This window comes from Aplysia californica, unplaced genomic scaffold (genome assembly GCF_000002075.1).
Source record: "Aplysia californica isolate F4 #8 unplaced genomic scaffold, AplCal3.0 scaffold00006, whole genome shotgun sequence".
In the NCBI taxonomy this organism is placed as follows: domain Eukaryota; kingdom Metazoa; phylum Mollusca; class Gastropoda; order Aplysiida; family Aplysiidae; genus Aplysia; species Aplysia californica.
In genome coordinates, this window is record NW_004797276.1 from 2,384,446 (window position 1) to 2,409,471 (window position 25,026).

At 38.2% G+C, this 25,026-nt stretch overlaps 1 protein-coding gene across 28 annotated transcripts in view; it reads right to left on the reverse strand.

The window, feature by feature from the left end:
* LOC101845285 (zinc finger protein 37) overlaps positions 1 to 22,409 on the reverse strand; it is a 67,574-nt gene extending 45,165 nt beyond the window's left edge. For 11 of the 28 annotated variants that reach the window (XM_005089508.3, XM_013081124.2, XM_005089497.3 and 8 more), the window contains exons 1-3: positions 22,227 to 22,406; positions 14,569 to 15,361; positions 12,139 to 12,312 (exon numbers count right to left, since the gene is read on the reverse strand). In XM_005089508.3, the coding sequence (XP_005089565.1) occupies positions 12,139 to 12,312; positions 14,569 to 15,343 (949 nt within the window). In that variant the 5' untranslated portion in view covers positions 15,344 to 15,361; positions 22,227 to 22,406. The other 17 variants (XM_035969123.1, XM_005089498.3, XM_005089503.3 and 14 more) reach the window with 8 other exon arrangements.
* Positions 22,410 to 25,026: the final 2,617 nt, after the last annotated feature.

A 25,026-nucleotide genomic window follows, 5' to 3' on the forward strand; every position in this document is an offset into this window, starting at 1 on the left:
CACACCATCATGCAACAAAAACTTTTCCGATAACAATGGCAACCCCATCCCCACAAAAATCTAAAACGCAAATGATTTTTTGTGGACAAACAACCGCTTTCTAAATATTCCCTGGTGACATTCAACAGTGAGGCAAAAAATACCGCCGACTCGCTTTCTTTCCAACATTTGACAGGACAAAAAAAATTGACAACTTTCAGCAAGATACTCTAAAAAAAAACCTTGCAAGCATCACTTAGTGCCAGGGCGAATAAACTGTATGCAGAAAGCTTACAAAAATGTAATGGAAAATACAGAAAGTAATAGCAATGCCCCCATTCAATAAACCAATTCAATTTAATACACAAAACATCTTTACACAATGTATCGACAGACATATGCATTTACACAATGTATCGACAGACATATGCACAAACAAAAAAAGTGTGACTGAGGCCACTCCTGGGAACTTCAACAATTTTTGCACGCCACCTTGGATCACACAACAGATACCAATGAATCCAAGAACACTTTTCTCTTTTTCTTAAAAAATGTAACCATCTGTAGGTTTTGTCCATTAATAACTGCTCATCCAGAGAAACAGGAATCCTTCAGAGCCAGGCTCATAAAAAATTTCCTCATACTGTCATACTCATATCTTATTTTCCATTAAAAAATCAAAACCAGTTAATTATTTTTTCTAGTCTTCAAAATAAAGTCGTTCACAGTGGACTAAAGGCATTTTGCTTTGCAATGTTTCATATGTCTCACTAAATTTTTCTTGTAATAAAATTTATTTCCACAGAAAGAACACTGAAATTGTAATAGCCCATAATGTATAGCAGCTGTGTGTTCTTCTAGCTGCTTTCGATGATGACAACGTTGTCCACATATTCGACACTGAAATCGAGTATACCCTGCACCTGTGAAAGAAAAAATTGTTCTCTAAAAACAGCATCTGCTATGGGTCTCCACTTCAGAGGAATAAAAACATATTTTTTAAATCCTAGAACATTCTTCTGTGTTACCAAAAATTATGGGATGACATTGCTAGGAGCTCCACATTTTTGTATGCGCGCAGTACAAAACATTAAGTGGCGGACGACATTTCTCTTATAAGAGTATCTTTTACCACACCATTCACAAACATATTGAGACATGTGAAGATGGACACTGTTTGTATGTTCTTGCAGGTGAGTTTGGTCCCGACAACGTCTCCCACAAAATTCACATTGAAATCTGCAACCTATAATACCACCTGCAGAGAAAGGACAAATAATGTCAGTCAACGCAAGCTCCACACACTACAACAACAGTGTGTGTAAACTGAAAGGGTGCCCACACCAATGAAAAAGACCTTTGTACTTTGAATATCACAATATCCATTGACATCAACAATAACACAACACTGACATTAAGGATAACAAAACTTACAGAAAAAAAGGTAAGACAATAAGTCATGAAAATTCAGAACACACAATACTAATTTTAATATTTTAATGAAAAGCAGGTCACTATCAGAATTAAAAAAAAAATTACAACAGAGCTCACCCCAGTCACCAATAACAACGACAAGAATGGCCTGTTAACAAAAGGCTTTCTTTAAAAATGGTTTTAAAAATACGGCAACAGTTCCTTCATAAAGAAACAATCCATCTGTGTCATTGATCACACAAAGTGTTTACAGTCTCAATAGGAATCTCAGCTTTAAAAGAAGAAAAGCAAAAAGAATATGTAGTTTTACTTTCTATATGAAAAAAAATTTCAACTGACAATTCACATCTCCAAAACCTGAATTTAATTGAAACAAAATGATAAAGAGCTTCGGTCTGAATGAAATACACTGAATTTGAGAACAAGATGAGACAGAACCGCCATCTTCAAAGGTCACAAGTCAATATGTCAAAAAGGTAAGTTCAGTGACACTTTGCTTTATGTCTCATATAGTGGCCATGATGGAATAGCTTTCGCCCACAAAGTTCACACTCAAACTTGAACTTGGCCATAGCATCATCCATTTTTGAAGGGTCTGTTTTCCTAGAAGTGAAAACAAGTTTTGCTCCAGTTTTCCTGAGGTCTGCAGAAAGAAATAAGCACCTCCTTAACAAAAATCTGTATTTCACTTGTGCTTGTTGTCCAACTCCATATAACCAATAATAAAGTAGCATTGGTTACATGCAGCTGTTGCTAGGACATCTCTTTCTTTTTATGTGCAACTTTTAGTCCCCCATTCCAAACAATAAGTTTCTCATAATCTACACAAAAAGTTTCCTTACAAAAATGCAAAGAATGGCAAAATAAAAAACGCAACTTACAAACAACATTAAAAGTGACACCCACATTCTACATACAGTTTGTTGAATAATCTCCATGCACATTTCTGCAGTGTCTTCTTAAGTCATGCCTGTACGTAAAATTTCTTTGACACCATGGACACACATGTAGCTTCACACGAAAGTTCCCTCCACAGACTCTCTCATGTCTAGCGAGAGTGGATTTATGCATAAACGGCAGGGTGCACTTTTCACATTTGAAAGGTTTTTCATACGAGTGCATATTAAGGTGCTTCACTAACAGTAACTCTGAGTCAAAACTCTTGTTACAATAGAAGCACCAGCAAGAAGCAGCTGACGAAGAGCTCTCTTCTTTTGAATGAGAGGATTGCACAAATTTATCTATGTTGGCGTTTCTTGAAGAGGAGAACAAAGTCAAATCAGCCACCTTGCCCTTTTCTAAGCTCCTTGAGGTCACATTTGTTGCTCCCTCTGAGGATGAAAAAAAGGCAGGGCGGACATGAGAGGACCAATTCTCCCATTCCCTATCTCAGTCACTTCTGTTTTAGACTACAAAACAAATAAACATCCCTAATGTACTTGAATTGCTGTCCAGCAAAAAAAAACAACCCAAAAAACTATCCAGCCAAAATTGCATTCTGTAGTTTCACCAAAAGCACAAAATGGGCACCATCCAAAACCAAGGACATCACAGATGGTTTTGACCAAAAGAAAAAAAATAAATCACTTCCACATAAACCAAAACCTCACAACTGTTTCAAACAATTGGAAAATTCAAAACAAAGACAGCGTACTGGCACAGAGTAAGCCTAATGCCACCTTCTCAGACACCACCATCTTCCACTTTAGACTGGATTCGTTTTTGACATGTTCGTTTGTGCCGAGAAAGATTCCCAGCATAAGCAAACTGACCATTACAATGGTGACATACATAAGACTTAATTTTCAAATGAGTATTAACATGACCATCAAAATGATTTCGATATAAAAATGTTCGGTCACAAAAAGGGCAAGGAAATGGGGGACACTTGTATTTTAAACTCTCATACACAGTACGAGCTGACAAAAGGCCAACTTCAGGATTTGACAAGTAAAGCTGACCCGCCTTGCCAAGAGCTGGAGACAAAGGAAAAGTGAAAGTTTACAGTTAATAACAATTATTCTCCACACTTTTCTCTCCATCAAAACACAAATGCGAGAGAACTGAACAAGAAACTGGGGGAAAAAATAAAAAACTCAGCACACAAAAAAATCTGCCAAGTAACAATAACAATTTTGGGTTTACTAAACATAAACTGATCATGAGAAAAACAAAACCCCCAGCAACTGTGTATTCATGTGTTTTCGGGCAAATAGCACGAAATAAAAGGTTCAAATGATGGCAAATCAAGTTCTAAACTTTGTCAGTCCAGCAACATCCAAATTCAAAGTGACAATTTGATTTTATAAAAAAAACCAATGCTTTCCAACATCCATGTTCAAACAAACAACCAACAAAAGCAAAATTATATTGTAAAGATAAGATTCTCTTTCAAACATGTCAAAAAGCTTTGGACTTTTTCAAGTAGCACGTCAAAAGTTATTAAAAAAAACACAGTGGAAGTTTGACATATTCACTTTTTAATTTAGGTGCATAACCAGACATGTCAATGAACCAATACAATACAAACCCAGAGAAAGTTTTTTTTTACAGTCATGTGATACAGAATACTGAGGGTAACATTGTATAGTACATTCACACAACAATTTATTTTATGAAAATCAGACTACACAATGGCCCAAACTCACAATTTCATGAGCATGGCATACATCTGGACACCCTTAAAAACTCAACAATAAGAACGGCCAGAACTAATGTTATCATCAAACAATAAACTAACAGACAATAACACAAAAAGAATGGAACAGATTGGCATCAGTCCCTTCTACAAATGCATTCAGCAAGACAGCTTTTGATTCCCTGAATTACATGTTGCCTCCTTTCTAGTCACAAACCTAATGTAATAGGCACCACTAAGCAATCAGACGATTCTTCTTCGACTTTGATGTATAAAAGTGAAGTGAGTGTCAGGTTTTTAAAGTTACTTTTTTATTACAGTACTAAGATTAAGAAACAACATGTATAATTAGGACAATGAAGAGGCAAATATGTGTTTGTCACGCTGCCATCACAGGAAAATGTATTCTGTTTGAACCTTGCGCAATTCCCTCAAGGGCGACTATAAAATCAAACTTACCTTTACTGCTTTGAGAACAACAAACAACAAAATAACCTCAACCTCTCCTTTAAACTACCACTAAGATGTTATTCAGTCTTCAGAAAAACAAATGTTGACAAAGGTAAAACAAAAGCTTTCCTCAACTGAAAATTCAGTTAAACGGCCATTACAGACTCATCATCCCCCCAGGTTGCATGATGATGAACAAACTGGGTTTTGCAACTGGAGTCTAATAAAATAAATTGCAGCAACATGTATATTTTCTTGAAGACTGGTACCAATTAAATCAAAGATCAAAAGCTCTTAATAATGACTTACAATTCTTTAACTCACATATACAAACTATTTATCAGCCAAAGTATGATCAAAACAAAGTGAAAAAAAGCAAGCAGCATTGCAAAGACCTTCACGATTAAGGTATTACGGTCCAGAAAGGAACAGTAGAAAATAAACTATAAAATTGTCACAATAAAAATCTTCCAATCCAATCCACTTTGAACACACTGAAAAGGGGGCCACCAGTACTGTATCTCTTATGAAAGAAAACAAAGAAAGAAGGCTACCTTGGTTCATTGTGGTCAACTTTATAGGAAGTTTATATAGAGAAATACAGAGAGAGCCCATTCTTTGAGTCTTCAGTCAGTCTATTCCCTACCGAGATTGTAACCTGAACCCACAAAACAAAGTATTTCAATCAGTAACAGAATACACTTGCTTTCCATTCCCTGTTACATTGATATCAAACATGATCAAATTTAAAAACACTGATACAAAATAAACTAAATAAAAAATCCCAACTGAAAGCTAACCTTGTAATGTTAAAATCACAGGAAACCAAGTACTCCTTCATGTAACAATGATATTAACTGCGACTTCTCACTTAAACATTTCCTTTACATTGAACATTAAAAAAAAACCCTGCGCATGTCAGAGGACATTATCATTCACTCTGCCAGGGCTGCCACACCAAATGATCACACATTTGAGAGTGGTATTTTAAAGAACTATCATTTTTTTCTTTGCCCACCGATTTTGATGAGGTTTAATTAAGAGGTTTAGTTGTCTCTGCGTAAGATTCTGGTGCTTGAAAACAATGAAAAGTGAAAACCTTGGTAAAAAGGGTCTTATCCGAATCATCGAAGGGAAGAATCTAAATTGACTTATAGTCACTCAGGTCAGGCCTGCAATTGATAAAATGATCTGCCCTTACTTTGAAATGAACTGCCGTGACCCCTGAGAGGGCTTATAACTTTTGGTGAACAAAGAATGGTTAACCTTGACAACCAGTTAAATCAGACTCTTTCTGAGTTGATGACGGATGCCATTTTCACTAATCAAATCACGAGTCTCAAGATCTGATCAATTCCATTACTCATCCCCTTAAATGGTCCAAAATGTGTAATTTTCTCTTCTCTGACCGAGTTCCCTACTCAGGTGACATTGCAGCATTGTGTTATGACTGTACCAATTAAAATTTGAAGAATGAAAGGCACGCTCACTTCCAACAGATTACAACATTACGCAGAGGCAATCAGACAGTTGCAGAGAATGGGAGTTTGTCTGTCAACTAAATTTTTATGTAGATGATGAAAGACAGGTGCAATGGTCAGGGAAACAAAAGCACAAATGAGTTCACAGTTCAATACCATCCCCATTTGACGCAGCCTTGTAGGCCCTACCCACCCGACGAGTGATGTAAGTTAAGGGGGTAGGCTAAAATGAAAGTGCAAAGATTGGGGAATACAAAGGCGTCAACGAGTTCACACCATGGTGTGACTCTGTCTGGAGCTAATATTTTACCCACTAATCGAAATTTATAAGGGAGATGTGATTGCACTAAAATAAAGGAGTAGATAAATGGCTCCATGAGCAGTACAATTATCACAAAATTTCTCTCAATGATTAAGATTAGCGGTGCATCCGCATTTTCGTTCAGTAAATAATGATCTGAAATGAGGGATTGCAGTCAAATATAGCTCTTCAGAGCTAGATCTTGGGGATGACTTTTGTGATGCAAAATTTTTGTTTTCTTAAATGAGCAGGATCTTAGGTGATTTGGGATCACAAGTGGCGGAATCTTAAATGGAGACTATTATAATCTTTTAAGAAATTGTTATTTTTTAAAAAAAGTCTCTGTGTATGTATTTATATATATGTTATTAGTCTTCTCAAAGTCAGCACCAGTCGTCAAACTAGTAAAATACTGATAACCCGGATAAAGGGAGTTTATTTGGAAACATTACAAAGTACACCAAAATAAAACCACTGTGCCTAAACATCTTACCCTTAGTTCCAGTTTTAGAATGATTAAAAGAAACAAGGAACAAGTTTGGGCTTTGCGCTGTGTTTATGATATCTTTGGAACTAAGCGGTGCCTTAAATTTATTATTATAAAAATATATCACAGCTGCTGAGAAAAACTCAATAAACGGTGGATTTGCCTTTGATTTAAGAGTGCTTCATTAAAAACAGCAGAGAAAGCTACCAAATTCAAGAGTACGCCAAAGTCTGCAAGTTGCAAAGCATAAATAGACTTGCATCCCAATTTTGGACACAAACCAAATAGACTTACCCAATGCATAAGGTAATTCAAAGGAACCAATAACTTTGTAAAAGAATTCTTTGTGTCCCCCTCCTCCCCCCCACTAACCAATATTCAGCAAAAATTACAAAAGATGTTGCTTAAGTAGTCAAAACAGGACAGGATGAGTCCCTCTTTTAAAAAATTTTATTTGACTAATTTTTAGGGACTGAAACTGGCATGAAGACCAAGTTGCTGGTCATCTGGGTAATTAAAATTCTGTGGTCACCCTCAAGGTGGACTCGTGTTTGACGAGTGGGTACTTAGACTGGGCTTATTTTAGCTGCCCCCCCCCCCCCCCCACCCCCAAATAGACATTTTGTTAGACAACTAACTTCTCCCCCCATCTGTTCAAAGAACTCAATCTGCTACATTCTAGTGACCCCAATATTTGAGCCGGTTTGAGGAATTCAGGAACTTTTCACTAAACTTTGAACTGAGATATTGGCAAAAATAGTCGGAAAGGTCAATTTTGAGTAATGTATACCAGGGGATTCCCTAACCATTTCAGAATATAAGAACTGTTTCTCGTAAACAATAAAAAAAAAATTTTTTTCTCAATTCTGCCAGGAAATAAACTGTAACTTTGAAGGCATTTTCTTATTCTTACATTTTCCCACTTTGTTGCTTCAAAATACAATGTCTCAGCTTGTAGAAAAGATAAAATTTCAAAAATTCTAAGTGCATAGTAATCAGGAAGATCCCAGTCAGAAAAGCACAAGAAATCACAACGGCCCAGAGTTAAGTTTCCAATTTCCTCAGACTAGCTTACATATACAAAACCTTCAGCGTACGAGTCCGAAGCCATATATGGGTCATTGCACTAGTGACTTTGACAAAGAGTAACAAAGAGGTCAAATTTTAAAGTTGCCTCCAACAGATCACCTTTCATGGACTAAGGAGCCAAATCCGCTGTTATTTCACTCATGTGAAAGCTTGACCTCCCAGATCTTTCGGTAAAAACTTATCGCCAGTAATATGCACCGTCACAATCATTACTGTGAGTTTTTCAATCAAACATACAAGCAAGAATAAAATAACAAAGAGAGATTCTTGGGATTTAGTCTATTTAGAGTAAGGTTTTATGGCGCTCGCAACTGCATAATGGTGTGACTTCGAGAGTCAGCCGCAAAGAAAAATACAGGAGCTGGAATATCAAGCTCGCAGTAGCTTGGCCAGACTACTAGCAAACGAAGGGTGACAACTAACTTGCCCATAATGATGTGTAAGCACAGTTAAGAGTATGTTGATTTGAAGACTCAGGTGTCAAAATCCCTGGTGCAATGACCCATATGCAGAACAAAACAGGTTTTCGCTGATACTTATCTCTGTAAAGTACTTATGGCAAAGGTGACAAAAGGAGATGCAGAAACATCCTCTGCTTGTAAATCGTGTCCATTTATTAATGCCAGAACAGAAATTCCTTCAATGGACTAATATTCATTTCTTCAGACTTACATTTTACTTCTGCTTTGTCATGTTTATCCTACACAACTGTGGGCAATTTAAAAAAAGCTAATTTCCTTTAAGGATGACAATGAAGTCATAACTTCAAAAATAGCTACCACCTTCCAGATTTCCCCATTTGCACATTTGTGTGAGTAATTCCGTGAACATGTGAGAAAAAGTGCTGACACACAATCAGATAAGAGACTTCCATAACTTTACCAAACCATTATAAAACACTAACTCATGAGTATAGGAGATTGAACCTTAAATTGTATCTCCCTTGGTCAACCGTGGTTAAATGTGGACTGAACTGGAAGTACTTTCAATTTCCTCACTCTTTTACAATGCTTGAGCTTGCCTTGATCATTTGTTATTCCAGTGAATAGTACAATCATATTAAAAATGAATGCTCTTGTGTAAAAACTAATATTTTAATTCATCAAGACCCGTTAAAAACAAACCCAGGCGACCAATAGCATAGATATACTCCACCTAGGTATGTTCTCCTGAGGCAAAGTGAAGGGAAGGAATTAACCGCTAAGCAACTACTTTCAGAACTTTAAAGATTGAGATATCATAAGAATAGGAAGGACAAGAATACCAACAACCAAGAAAGTGTATGGCCAACTTCAGCGGGACCAAAATGCGGTGTGCAAACTTATACTGTGACTGGTTTGCCACTATCTCACAACAAATTATTTCAAAAAATTATTATTCATCCACCAGTCTGACTGTCATGCCAACCTATAAACTTCCTTTTAAAAAATCTATTACAATGAATGTCTGAAGAATCAATGCTTTCAAAACTTAAGAAGACAATTTAAATCAAATAGAAACCTTACAACTTCAACATTTTTAGGCAGCTGTATTACTGATATCTACATAACAAAGATATGTAAAAGTGAAAGTTGACCCCTTTTCAGACTTCTTTAACAACTGAACAAATACTTAATTTTGCTTTAAAAACTACCAAGAGAGGACAGTATGTCAGTAAAATAAGAATGAGACCCCTACATACACAAAAGCATTCACTTTTGAAGTGTAAATGATAACCAAAACTTATATGTCCAAAGAACAAAAGAAGTTAATGGATACCCCAAAGGCTGTGACCAAAAGTTGTTCAGATAAATCAATTGACCCCTCACCTCATTCTATTCTGTTTAATAGCAATTCTGCTCTTCTGAGAATAGCTTAGAACAACACAGGCACAAAATATGCACATCATAATTACAAATATCCTTTTCGTGTACTCAGTGGATTTGAAATACTTCAAATTAATCTACCAATAAAGTTTTGGACACAGTTTTGGTCATCATTTAAAAAATATTTTCAATGGTATGAAAAAAGCAAGGGCACAATACCAAAACACAAGAAAAATAAAGATTTGTAACTTCAAAGGGCTTAATATTATAACAAAAACTGATCACTTCTTTTTAAAAGCTATTTTTAAAAGAACGAACTGGCTATCCTTGTCTTACACATAAATATGTAACAAATGATTCTGGTCTAATAGGACAGAAGAATATCTATGTTTAACTCACTGAACTCTGGTCCTGAACATACGCCTAATAATTATACAAAATATACAGTGACCAGAAAAAAATTAGGTCCAGTGTGTGTGTGTGTTTCCCCGAGGCCTAGTCGGAGGGATCAAGGGTCGCTTGTCCGGTTGATAAGCATTGGTCAAAACTTCACACCTCTCATGCTATCCTCTGGGATAATAATGGCATGTGCCAGTCCTGCTTATACATTGCTTGCCTTTCATAGAACCACTGTTTGATCTTTGCTTCCACCCTTAGCCCCCACCCATCAGTGTAATAAACAGTCAACTGATGCCACCCCTGTGTGCATGTAACACAATGGTTCAAGGAACTCCTTTCTCAGCTACCTGTAGGATTTCACACTTTTGGCCTCTTGCTACGAAGGAAAGTTTCCCTGCTGGAGCGCCACTGAGAACTTTCAGACACTGGTGACATTTCACACCCCCAACACCCTGAACATTTGCACTGTTGAGGGCTCACATAGACAGGGTAACATCTACCCTCATATTGCATCTTCTCTACTTCCCTTCTTTGCCTGGTAGCATGACGTTAAGGTAAAAGTCGATTGAACCAAACTTTGTAACAAATGAGTTCTGACTGGTAAAAAACCCCTCTGAAGGAAGGAATTATCTTTCTGCTTCCATTTTATGTGGAGATAATTGCAGAGAAATCTATGGGGGGGGGGGGGGGGGGGGGGAAGTGTTGAGATTCCCAAATAACAGATTTCCGCCTTGACAAGTTGGACTGTAGTTTAGTACGAAGCTTTTAATTAATCATTTTTCTAATCAGAAATAAGATTTCTGAAACAGGCTGCAGAAGCAGTTTAGATGTAAAACTTACTTCACTTTTATGATCTACGAGAGGCACTATATCTTTTCCACTCCCACTTATCATAAAAATAAATACTAGTTGTAAGGATACGGATGTCCGAAACTTTGCAAGACACTATCTAAACAATTAAGTAAATTATAGACATCTACGTCTAGTTTCACATTTTTGAGTAAGAATAATAAACTTTGGAAGTTGTTTTCTGTAATTCGGTAAGAAATGTTTTCCGAAATGGAAAATGGGGTCATTAAAAAAATTTGTAGAGAACAGTTTTCCAGAAAACTTACTAAAGTTTCTACCTTTCTCTTAACTCTGTCATCCCACCCCTCCCTCTGTGCCCTTATCTCCCTTATTCCCAACTCTTTCTGCTTCTACACCTGGCTCCTTATTGCTGTCTTTCAGCCACAACCCCCATCTTTCGGTAGAGAAGATTAAAACATCTAATTTCCTTGGATAAAGAAAAAAAATCTTTGAAGGTCCCGAGTGCAAGTCAAAGCTCTTTTGGTGGTTCTAAAATAGATATGTGAGGCAGTGTGGTGAAATCAGGTACTCGTTAAAATAAAGAAAGTGAAGAAACTGGCATTTTCCTGCAGGTTTGGCAATTCTTATTGAATTTTGTTTTTTGGCTCAACAGCTTTCATGTCCATTATTAAGGAACACATTTCTGTGTGGATTTTTACAGAAAAACGTTGATTAAAGGTATAAAAGATGTACATTTTGTTTCTACAGACTCTAAAGCTAAGGAAATACTCAAATCTGGCAGCCATTTTCTCGCTAATTTTGCCCTGAAACCAGGCGACCCCACCTTCTTCAATCGCCAATATCTTGACTCTTGACTCTGAGTTGTATCCAAGATAAATGGATATTATTTTTTTTTTAATCAAAAGCGAGGCAAATGGACAGGTTTAAGATGATACTAATAACTCCATATATGCCCTAAAATTGAAGAGTGCCTGATTCCATCACGTCATGACACATAAATGTCACCTGAGCAAACTTCAAAATTAATCCCTACCAAAACTTACAACCCTTTAAAAGAAGAGTCACTATAGTTTGTATATAAAACGTTCTAAAACTTTGGTTTATGTTATGAGAGGGCATTCATGTTACAACTGTGCATTTCAAGGTCCTCTTGTTATTAAATTTTTGTTTTACAGAATGGATGTGCCCTATCTATGATTTGACAATGGATGGGTGCCCTTGCTTTATCGACCATTGCATAAAAAAGTATTTTAAAAATCACCAACCTGAAGCATCTCCAACATCGCCTGAAGTACCAGCTGCGCCCGGGAAGAGTTCACCTTGATCAACAGAACCAGACTGATTAAAGTCTACTCTCTGTGACTGACCCCTCCTAGCACCAGGATAATACTGTTCATCATATAAACCACTGTACAAACTTTGATCTTGAGAGTCACCATCTGGAAAAGATATAAATTTATTGCCATGAAAAAAAAAAAAAGAGAACTAATAACCAGGACTTCAAATTGCACTATACATCATAAATGATAGGGGGTGCCCATTGGCATGATCAGTTCCGTTTGGTTGGCAGGGCTAGCCAGATTGCAGGTGCAAAGTGACCATCGTGGCACAACCAGTTCTCAACTTGCAGCCTAAAAAACAAGCACTTTTTTTTCAGGCTGTAAATCGGGCGATCAGTTTGTCGATCCCCCAATGGGCATTGGGTATTACAAAAACATACATAACAGTTCTTTTAACAGATAGATCTAGAATGATCTGAGAATGGCAACATCTCGAAAACAACAAAGTGATGAGTGTCCTCTTTCTATTGAAAAGTCAGAGGGAAGAGAGACCTTTCAAAAAGGTGGTGTGAGCTCAATCTGGCAAAATAACACCAATAATGAAATTGCTTTCGTGCAATCTGTTATAAAAGAGGCCTAAACTGGAGGGGGAAAAAAAGGTGGGGTGTCTGCACATTTCTCATCTATCATAAGCCCAAGTAAATCCATGTTTCTCACTTCCATTAAAACGGCCACGGTTTTACAAGTAAAAGAAAGCCACTTTCCTAACATCTGATCTTCTGAGTAATACCCTGTAGTCAACAAAGATACCACTTCAGGAAAAAATATAGCAGTTATTTTTTTAAAATCACAGACCCATTCAGACCTCAATCTAAAGGACTCCTAAGTGAACTTATGTTGACGGGGGCATTATAAAGCATCTCATACAATTAAGCTGACATAACCTTGTTCCAAATAACTTGCAAACTTTGTAAATTATCTACATTATGTTGATTGGGCATAAAAAAACATCTACAAATACAACCCCCCCCCCCTCACCAAACCAATATAATATATATATAATTATGTTGACAAAGAGAGCAATAGTGACAATAAAAAGCTACACAGGAAAGTCATTCTCATTCAAAATATAATAGCAAAAAGTCTGTAACATTCATGTTTGGAAATTTCCAGGGAAAAAGGTACTTTGCTAATCTTAGAGAAGAGGCTTCCTATTGTTTCTCTCATATTAACTCGAACAGGGGAAATAATACTATTAATATTCCACAGAAAAACATGGGTCAAGTGTTTTCAGACTGAACTAAATCAAGTGTAAGTTGTTCATCATGCTACAGCATCTAATTAAAACAAAATTTGAAAATAAACAAAAAGGTTAGGTTTAATGCTTGTTTCACCCAAAGGTAATCATTGCTGGCAGTGTTCAGCCAAATGTAATCATTGCTTGCAGCGCAAAACTATGAAGTTGAAGTGATAGATGCAAGAATGGCCAGAGGCTAACTTGGAACTTAAAACCATTAGCATGCAACTACTACAAAAATAGGGCCATATTAGCTTATAAATAGTATACTTTATATTTAAGCTGAAATAGTAATAGAGATGCCCACCTTTCTATGATTAAAAATGTGGTGTGATCCCCAGAGTTCCTAAAAATCTGAGTTTGGGGTTGGGGGGCAGTCTCCAGAACCCAAATAGATTAAGATTAATATTTAAACATTAAAAACCCGGAGTAGCAAGTAAATGTGTACAGTAAACAGATGCACATAACAATGTATATTTTCACATCATTTATATGATAATAAATAAAATGGAAATATTATTATAGCAAACGAAAAAATCAGTGTATTTCCATGTCACCTACAATAAGTTGCCTATGACATGGGAACGGATTCTTCCATGAGAAAAAAAATAGAAAATTTACACATTAAAAAATTCTGAAAGCTCTGACTTTATCACAGAGAACTTGGCAGGTCTATAATTAAGACAAAGAACCTGGAAGGCTGCAAACACACACATGATAGTACATACTCCATAGTTCATATTATGTAACTATACAAGCACTGCAATTGAAAGTTTTTAAAATTAAAAAAAACTTAACAACAACAACGTCCAAATTCTCAGTTCATTTGTTCTCAAAACTTCAAGAGAACAGGTTCGAGTACATTAAGAAAAACCTCTTCTAAAAAAACAACCCCCCATATTTTCTATACATAAATTAATAAAGCAGCAGCAATTTAAAAAAAACAAAAAACATCGAAGTTAAGTCAGAAGAGGTGTGTCCGTGGGACCTTATCAGATCACTCCAGAGAAAAATAACTTGAATTAGTGTTGAGAACACTTTCCAAAAATTCTTAAGATCAATTAGGTAGGTATATATTATATAGTATGATAAAACCAAGAAAAAATGTTGATACTCACATGCTTCGTGCTCTTCCTCCTGCCCTGATGGATCATATTCTTGTTTCACATGCAACAAATTCATATCATTGCTAGGTTCTTGTTTTATATCTTTGCCTGTAGATCCCTGATTGTTGGAAGAGTCACCAAAAGTATGTGGAAAGACACTAGGTAACTGTGAAGGATCAGATTCTGAAGTCAATGATTCTTGTGGGAGTTGTGATGAGATAAAGTTTGTAGAGGAATTGCTTCTTTCAGAATGTATTGAATCAGAATCATGATGAGCACCATTTGGACTTTGTGTAGATGAAGGGTCAGCTCGACTGTGTTTTGCCAAATGTTTTTGACTTGCAAAACTTTGGCTGTACGATCGTTTTGATGCATTTGGAGGACGGACAGTTTTTGAGTGGGGACTTGAAGCTGGACCTTCTCTTAACTCTAATGCAACATTCCTGGCCTCTGCATCATCAAGAATCATTATTTCATCATCATCACCAGGCAAGCCTCCTGGATCAGATGGCTTGTCCTGATCAGTTGATTTGAGATTTTTTGGAGCAGGCTTGGGTTTCTCTGCAGGTTGAGCATGGAAACTGTTGCTAATAAACGTGACAGAATTTTCATCCGTTTTGCAAACTTTTTCATTGAGAATGTAGTCTATTTTCTTCCCCGTATCAACATTGAGATATATATGGCCAATCACTTCCACACCATTGTCAAACTCAACATATCCATTGCAAAGAGACTGTAAAAACTTTGCAAGGGATGATATAAACTTGGACGACGAATCGAAATCCATCAGTGCTGCCTTGAGTATCTGGAAAGATAAATTGGACTTGGTAAGACTGAGCAAACAGAAATGTAGGCCTACAGTAGGCAAACATAGCCTAGAAAACACCTAACCATTACTAAATGCAGCTCTAAACTTCTTACACTTATAATGACATTAAAAATATGGTATTATTTTACTTTCATTCTCATCTCACGCTCAGGTTTTTGTATAGATAGTAGCCCTTTTTTTGTTCATTTTTAAATATTTTTATTTGTTGAACACAAAATATGTCACAATTTGATTGCTTTTTAAAAATATTTCATTTATTTCATGGGTTTCTATTCGAACTAGATCTAGGATTAATATGATAAATAAGACCAATTCAACTAATTGCTTAATAATAATGTATTTAATTTTAGACCCATTTGTGTGTGTGTGTGTGTGTGTGTGTGTGTGAGTGTGTCATGCTGCTGTTTTTTCCCCTTTGCCCTTATTTTGTGAAATGTTTAAAATTTTCTGGAAAATAATGCAACTGTATTTGTGGTCATATCACTTTACCTGATAAAAATAAAAATGATATACACAGCTAAAAATAATACAGCCAGTGGCAGCTGCGGTTTGTGAAACTGACCGGCTATCATTCATATTGGTCTCCTCAACCTCCAACCCCCTTTGTCTTCCTCCCCCCCCCTCCCTTTTCATAAAACAACACACACACAAACACACGTAGAGCCCTTGGGAACATGGTCCCATTCCACTAAGAATTCTTAATGTACATAATTAGTAGTCTGTAGAAACAGGATAGAACCAAATAGTTGAAACCACACCACTGATGCTATCCCAAGCAGACCAAGTCTAGGTAGAATCCAAAACAATAAGCCTACAATACACTTAACATGCACGCACTGAATAAAGCAAGCACACAACAATTTCCAATCACACAACAATTTCCAATCACAATTCAATGTCAAATACTAATTTTACAACACAGAATTGTGCTGGGGTGAGAACTTAGAAGGGGGGGAAAAGGGAAGGGGGAGGGGTGGTGGGGTCCAGACTGACAGTTAAGTGCTGTTCGCTTGTCAGCCCTTGACTCTCACCTCTTACAAGTCAAAGATTACAGGTGTTACAAGAGAGTAACAAACACAAAAAAGGAGGAAAGATAAGGACAATAGATGTAGGAAAGAAGAAGCAAACCACAGCAGAGCACCTGCCAATCACCCAATTGACTGAAAATGACTAAAGACAGGTGTAATGATGAATGTTACTGATGAAATTATAAGATGTACTGTTAAAAACAGTCTCGTCCTCTGTGAGCAACAGAAGAGCCACATTGGCAAGGGACTCTCGTGGCCTACAGGCTAAGGTGGAGGCCTCTCATTCAAAGGTCCTGGGTTTGAATCTGGTAGCCACCGGAAAATGTTCTTCTCTCTAAAATTGTCTCCTTTCACCCACAAAAGAAAAAATCTATTCATTCACATAGAAAAAAACGAAGAAAATCTGAACTTTTTCAAAGTATTTAGCATTTGGTGTTTTATTACAAAAGAGCAAAGAAACAGATCTGAATTACCCCCATTTCACCGAAACCATGCGCTCGGAAAGCCGCAAGTCGGCTTACCCGCCGTGTTTACGCTACCTGATTATGCGTTTGCAATGGCACCATAAACACACGAGAGCACACACACAAACACACACATGCACATAGACCGCCTCGATGGCCTCTTGGTAAGGAGTCCGCTCAAAGAGACCTAGATGAAGGTTAATCAATCTTTTAAAAGCTCTAAAACACAATAAAAAAACAATTTTTAAAGTCAGTCCAACTGTAAAACGGAAAGATCAACAGACCATAGCAGCTAGCAGGGCACGCCCACAGTCAGCTGTTTACGTAAACAAGCTCGAAGTGAGCTAAAAGTTCCCGTTTTTACTCCGTTTTATTGTGGATGATCAAATTGATAGAAGCCAAGAAAAAATTACGTTATAGCACAAAAGTAAGCTAATTTGATCATCTTCAAAGATGCTATGGCTATTTCACTTTTCAAATCGAGCCGAACAACGCGGGTCGTCATTTTGTTTTACCCGGAAGTTCTCGCAAGATCTACTCTTCCCCCCTCTCTCTCTGTCTCTTTCTGAATACTGTATATCGGTGTGGACAATCAAATTGATCAAAACAAAGTTTAAAAATGATGTTAAAAAACAAAACTAAATTAATTTGGTCGTCTACAAAGATGCTACGGCTATTTAACTTTCCGAATCAAGCCGAACTATGCGGGTCGCCATTCTGTTTTGCCCAGAAGTTCTCGCGCTACTCCTCTCTCTCTCTCTCTCCACTGCCCACAGACAAAATTGCACGCTTTTAGGATTTTACAGTAGTAATAGATCTAGAACGTTTGTTCACGGCACAGAATTCTACAATTCTGTTATCACAGTGTAGAATTCTGTGGTTCAGGGTGAACGCTTCACTGGTTGGCCTAGGCTATAACGGTGAACACTCAGCGGGTGAGAATAGCCAAAAGACTCGCCTGCGCTATTATTCTGAGAATAGAGGTGGCCATATACAAAAGGAAGTGGCTATCCTCACCCGGGGTGAGAATAAAAATACGATCTACCTCTCAACCCGGGTGAGACTTGCCAGCGTAGGCTATTCTCACCCAGTGTGTAACAAGACCTGTTTTTCCTCATTTCGGAATACTGTCTACTATCGGTGTGGATGTTCAAATTGATAAAAGCTAAGAAAAAATTACGTTACAGCACAAAAGTAAGCTAATTTCATCGTCTTCAAAGATGCTATGGCTATTTCACTTTTCGAATCGAGCCGAACTACGCGGATCACCATTTTGTTTTGACCGAAAGTTCTCGCAAGATCTACTCCTCCCCCCTCTCTCTCTGAATACTGTCTATCGGTGTGGACGATCAAATTGACCAAAACAAAGTTTAAAAATGATGTTAAAAAACTAAACTAAATTAATTTGGTCGTCTACAAAGATGCTACGTCTATTTAACTTTCCGAATCGAGCCGAACTACGCGGGTCGCACTTTTGTTTTGCCCGGAAGTTCTCGCGCTACTCCTCTCTCTCTCTCTTTCTCCGCTGCCCACAGACAAAATTGCACGCTTTTAGGCTAACACTAACAGTAGTAATAGATCTAGAACGTTTGTTCACAGCACAGAATTCTACAATTCTGTTATCACAGTGTAGAATTCTGTGGTTCAGGGTGAACGCAAAATTAGTTGGCCTAGATCTAGGCTATAATGGTGAAGGTGCACCGGGTGAGAATATCCAAAGGCTATTGTAAGGGGACCGTACGCCCCAATAGCGCTAGGGGACCGTACGTTCTTCCTGCGCTTAGGGGTGGTGTTACAGGACCGTACACAGATATATAATATTTTAATATTAATATATTATAATATTTTATATGAATGCATCTGGACTTTGCAAAAATACTGGAGGAAAACGGCCAGTTTAATGAAGCTCCTGGCTATAGGAGTTATTACTAGGAGAATGTTTAAAGTGTCTGAATACGATTGTGAGGTATCCAGTGGCCGTGGGTGAACCAAAATTTGAAATTTGCTCACGTCTGCACCCACGTTGTTGTTATGTGTCAATAAAAGAAACCAAAGAGGGGGAGAGAGAGAGAGGGGGGGAGAGAGAGAGAGAGAGAGGGAAAGAGAGAGAGAGAGAGAAGGAAAAAGAGAGAGAGAGAGAGAGAGAGAGAGAGAGAGAGAGAGAGAGAAGGCGGAAAGAGTTGGTGAAGGGAATGTGGGAGCGAACGATGGGGTCGGCAGGGTATAAATATGCTATTAGATTGAGAAGAGATAATTAATCATGTAACCCTTGCGTGGAATTAGAGTACAAATTAAAGTGGCTACGTTCACGGCGCCGTGAACGTAGTCTGCAGGCTAGGTTCACGGCGCCGTGAATGTAGTTGGCAGGCTACGTTCACGGCACCCTGAATGCAGTTTGCGCCGTGAACGTAGCCACTGCGAATTAAATTCATAGTATACCAGCTAACGCCTATAGTGCGGTCAAAAATTCACTGTGCAACTTATTGTGAAATATCTCCTTACCTATCGAACATAGATTCTCTAACTTTTGCACAGCGACTTGTATCAATTTGTCTTAACAGGTGAATATTTTTTCAAACTCCTGCACACTGTATTCTAGAAAATTCCTTAAATTCCTTAATAAGTACTAATAATAACTAATAAAAAACGAAGTGTATACAGACCCGGTAACCGGGAACAAAGTCACGAAGTATACAGACCCGGTAGGGGAACTCTTTTGTGTTGCTAGCAAAATGTATATGACATGCCCCAGTTGGCAGGAGGGAACGAGAGAAAAATAGAGTGGGAAATAGGTGGGGACAAAGAAAGACAGAAACAAACAAAGAAAAAGAGAAGGTGAGCGATACAGAGGAGAGAGAAAGAGAGAAAGAGAGAGAGAGAGAGAGAGAGAGAGAGAGAGAGAGAGAGAGAGAGAGAGAGAGAGAGAGAGAGAGAGAGAGAGAGAGAGGGAGGGGGGGGGGGGGGGGGACCCCCCCGATTGAAATTATGACATTGTTACTTGTTCTTTTCTTCAAATTGTGATTCCTCCAACTCCAAAAAGGAGGAAAAAAGATCGTTCATCGAAAAGACACCCGCAATCTTCATTTAGATCTACGCTAGCCGCGAAACTAGATCAAAGATTTAAGTCTGTCTGCCTAGATCTAGATCATAAATCTAGAAGTACCTAGGTCTACCCTGAGCCAAGAGGGCGCAGAAACTCTCCGAAACCACAAAGAGTTCCTTTACCGGGTCTGTATACTTTGTGACTTTGATCCCGGTTACCGGGTCTTTATACACTCCCAATAAAAAATCCCTGTCGACTGTTTCTACAAATTTTAAAATTTTTACTGCTCCGGCAATATTGCTTCTACAAGCAAGTCTGTCATTATTTTCCAATCGCAATAACATGCATGCTTATTGAACGTATGTTTAGGAAACCTTTAGTGTAAAAAGAATGTGTTCATAAAAAAAACATTTTTGTAATAAGTTTTGCCACTAAAAAGTGTCATTGGTGAGCTATGACGTAGGCCATGTGCGTATGCAAAATGTGTGCCAGAAGGGGGAAGTGCTATGAACAATCACATTTTTCGCGTGATGGAGATTTATAGGCCTTGTACTTTATATACAAATTTATGAAAAACATTTTTTTGATCGAGCCACAATTGTTGTGGAAAAAAATGATTCAGTTAAGACATTTTTTATACAGACTGCTGCTGTGCAAAGTATAGGTGGCATTGATTCTCCCGTTAAAGAGATATTTGAGGAAAAGTTGCACCACGAATTTTTGACCGCACTATAGTTACACTACACGACACCTGCGCGCAAAAGTAGTCCAGTTATACTAATGTTTTATTATTAACGTGGACAGGCATATAATATCATATGTAATGCGCTTGCAAATAAACTTTAATTCGTCTGTGCCTAGTTCACAACCTGACGTTCTGTCAAATCTCTACAATAGTTTGCTTTGCTTTTCATCTACCTTTTCCAAGCTGTCTTCTTTTTCCTTTCTTTACATGTTATTGTTATTGTCATTGAACGTGAGTTGATCTTGCGTCTTGCGCGCTATCAAGACTGAGTGTGTGCTCAGGCGTGTTCTCTCATGCAAAAGTGAGTAAATTTCCGGCGTTTACGAGCGTCATTAAATGGGGCTTAGAGGCCTATTTATTTTAGGTCGCAAAACTTAAAAATGTACTAACGTCTGCCCGCAGAATGCGCCTGAGCACACACACTTATCCTACTCATTTTTCTCCAAACATTCCCATTGTGTAAATTCGTTCATCTCTCTCTTTCTCTCACGACCCCCCCCAATCTCTCTCTGTCTCTCTAACACACTTTGTCTCCCTCTCTCGCTCCTTTCTACTTTCTTTCTCACTTCTTTTATGTCTGTTTTTCACACTCATACACACACACACACACACAGACACTCATACACACACACTCTCTCTCCTCCCCCCCTCTCTCTCTCTCCTCCCCTCTCTCTTTCTCTTTCTCTGATTTCTTTTATTGACACATAACAACATCGTGGGTGCAGACGTGAGCAAATTTCAAATTTTGGTTCACCCACGGCCACTGGATACCTCACAATCGTATTCAGATATTTTAAACATTCTCCAAGTAATAACTCCTATAGCCAGCAGGAGCTTCATTAAACTGGCCGTTTTCCTCCAGTATTTTTGCAGTCCAGATGCATGCATATCTGCGTACGGTCCCGTAACACCACACCTTAGCGCAGGTAGGACGTACGGTCCCCAAGCGCCAAACACTATGGCACTATGGGGGCGTACGTTCCCCTAGCGCCTAGCGCTATTGGGGCGTCCCTAACATCAGCCATAGCCAAAAGACTCGCCTGCACTATTCTCACCCGGGGTGAGAATAGAGGTGGCCTTCCGCTATTTAGCGGAAAAGTGGCAGCTATATAAGATTCGCATCTCGGTACAGACGCAGGATAACCAACGAAACTACAAAATCAGCCACAACTCTGACTCTATGACTATGCCATAGTCATGGCATGATAATTCAATTTTTAGTCAATTTATAATCAAGATGCTGGTTTGGCCCTCCAACAGTCAACAGTGCTAACAGTTCCAGAGAAGATAGAAATCTAGATCTAATGAGCATATCTGGGTCCCCGTCTAAAACAAAGCACCATGCTGACGCCAAATGACAAGTTTTACATTAAATTCAAATGCCTTTAATATTCATTTGGGCTCTGGTCCATTATTATGGACGTGGGGGCGATGTGAAACGGGCGGCCATCTTAGTCTTTGCTTCCGACAGAAAGGCGGGTTTACAGGGTGATATGGGTCTTTTACCTCGCAATAAATTCACAATTATGTTCAAGAGATTATAGCTTTGCATAACACTTACCTATTTTTACGCCAACGAACTTCAGTTATTTGTAAACTTGGTCAAAACCTGTCAACAGAATTGGTAAAAAGTAGATCATCCAAGCGAGCTCTCAACTAGGCTAGAACTTGATTAGGCTACCTTCACAAAGCTCGTCTCTTGGCCGCGCACGCTACCCGACCCGCTTTAACTTAACATAATTTATGCTGAACTAGTTTTGACTCGTTGACTAATTGACGAAACAATCCGCATAACGCCCAAAAGAAGGATAACCGAAGGCCTCTATGGATAACTTTTTAGTCTCGCGAAACCTGAGCAGCGTTCAAATTTGTTTTAAGAAAGGTTAGACTGACTTCTTTTTAGATTGTTTGAGCTACAACAATTGTTTCTCTGAGATAATAGAAATGGCAAAAAAAAAAAATGTGGATAAAAAAAAGAAGTTTATCGACTAAAGGCCATAATATAGTACACGCACGTTGGCCAACTACTCAACATAATATTGTTCTCCATGTCCTGTATGGCTGGCTTCTAGGCCACTATCACAGAATTCTACACTAAGTGTAGAATTCTGTGGCCACTATCCACTGGTACAAAGTGTCTGGACTAGAACTTCGTTGTATCCGTATTTTTTTTTTAGCAGAAATATTGGTTTGGGATTAAAATTACACTTATATCGGGCGTTCACTACCGATAGAATTCATTTGAGTCAGGGCCAGTCAGATTGTCCTTCATGGGTGAGGCAAATTTTAAGCTACCACCATTTCGGCACAATTCGATCCCCCGATGGCGCAAATATAAGTCTTAACAGCAAATTGCCTTGCAATGGCTTGAACATTCCATTTAGCCCGATCCAGATTTATTGAATTGTTGCCCTCGTTGTACTGGAAACTACATCAGCCGTCAGTATCCCGGTGACAAATACACAATCACGTAGTATACTTGGCCTGATAATATTATGTTTATCTAAATATGAACCTATTACGGGTTTGAGATCAGTGTCCGTCATTCTACGAGTTACCATCGATAGCAACGTTCATGGTATGATATTAACAATGTGTTTCACTGATTCTAAAAAATGATGGAATTTTAAAAAAGAATTAAATGATCTCAATCTTCGAGTTTGAATCTCTTTTGCGCTGTGACTGCCAAAGACCAATTACAGCCAGACACTTTAAATTCTAAAAAGTGAAATAATCTCCAGAAATTAAAGAAACCAAAAACATAATAAATTAATTCCCAATTAGTTCAGCATGATTTAAACCACGTGCTACGCTGTAGTTCAAGCGTAGTTCGCCTACAGTGGAGGCCAATTGGTTTGCGACAAATCTAACAATAGAAGTTTATGAATAAAACGTTGAGTCAAATATAGCGCACTGGGTATGGGTAAAACTTTTAAACTCCAAATATAACTATATATGGCGAATTTGAGGGATGTGTTGACATTGCATTAAGATCTATAAGCGTTGCTGACAGACGACTGAAAACCGCTGGCAAAATGGCTGATAGATAGATAGATAGATAGATAGATAGATAGATAGATAGATAGATAGATAGATACCCCCACCCCTCCGCCAGCCCTGCTTACCGCGAGGTTTTGCCAATATACGAAAAGAATCCCCTATATAAACATAGTATATTATTATGTGCCTTAACACCGCCATCCACCACCCGACCACTGTCTCAGTTGTAGGCCTACGGTCCTTATTAAACTACTATAAATTTACCCTGTTTTACAGCCAGAACGACGCAGAACGCAGTAAGCTACACACAGCGCACGGCAACTCCACTGGGTGGTTGCTGGATAATTAATAGGCCTAATTAGCTATTTCACACACACGCTCTACGAGCGAAACCTAGGATTAGCTAAAACCTTAAATTCTCCGACTTGGTCCCCCTCCGTCCACCCAACCTTTCCACCTTTACCTAGTAGATTTCAGGCAATATAAAACGATCTACAGTGATTTAGTGCGTCGCAAGCGAACGCAATACGATGTGTCATGAAGAAGAGGAAATCAAAGTAAAACATAAGGTTGTAATTCGACATCAAATTTCGCCCCCCCCCCTTCCTCCCACGTGAAGCACTGTTTAGAAAAACGCTTTTATATCTAGGCCTTGGTTGATATCCCCCGTCCCCCTCCAAAATAAAGTCCAAAATAAATAATTGAATTTGCTTTTTTAATTCGCCCGTACAAACTTTAAAGGAACCCCGCCATCTCGCCCCCCCCCCCGGGGATTAGATCTATTAGGCGTCGCCAAATATCAGCCCAATAACTTACAGGCTGGCGAATGCCTGTGGGACTTTTTAGTGAGGACTCACGCTCAAGTCTATGGGACAGATCGAAGGGAGATGATTCATTTCATCAGCTAGGGGCAGTCGGTGCTACATGTATTTAACAGAGGACATGAAAATCTCGTTGTACCGCCAGCTTCGCTGAACGGCCAACTTTATGCTCATTCTAAGGTAAGCAGTAATAACGAGGGTTGACTGTGTTTAAATATATATACGCCTACCGTATGATATGTTCTGTATTATACTCAAGTGTGCACGTGGGAAAACACAAAGAGCCTCATTTATTTAGGGGCCTTTTTGTTGTTGATGTTGTTGTATTTTTTGTGCTTGGTTGGACAACTGAAGATTTGTTTGTCGATGTGGCCTTCTTACAGTGACACCAGAGTAGGCTATTCTGAAGAAAGCCATTGGGGATCAGTTAGGTCTTAAAAAAAGAAAGTTTAAATTTGGCCGTAGTACGTTTACAATAGATGTGTTGGGAAATGTATTCCTTAGGTAGCTTTGGAAAAAAAAATCTAATGTAATATACAT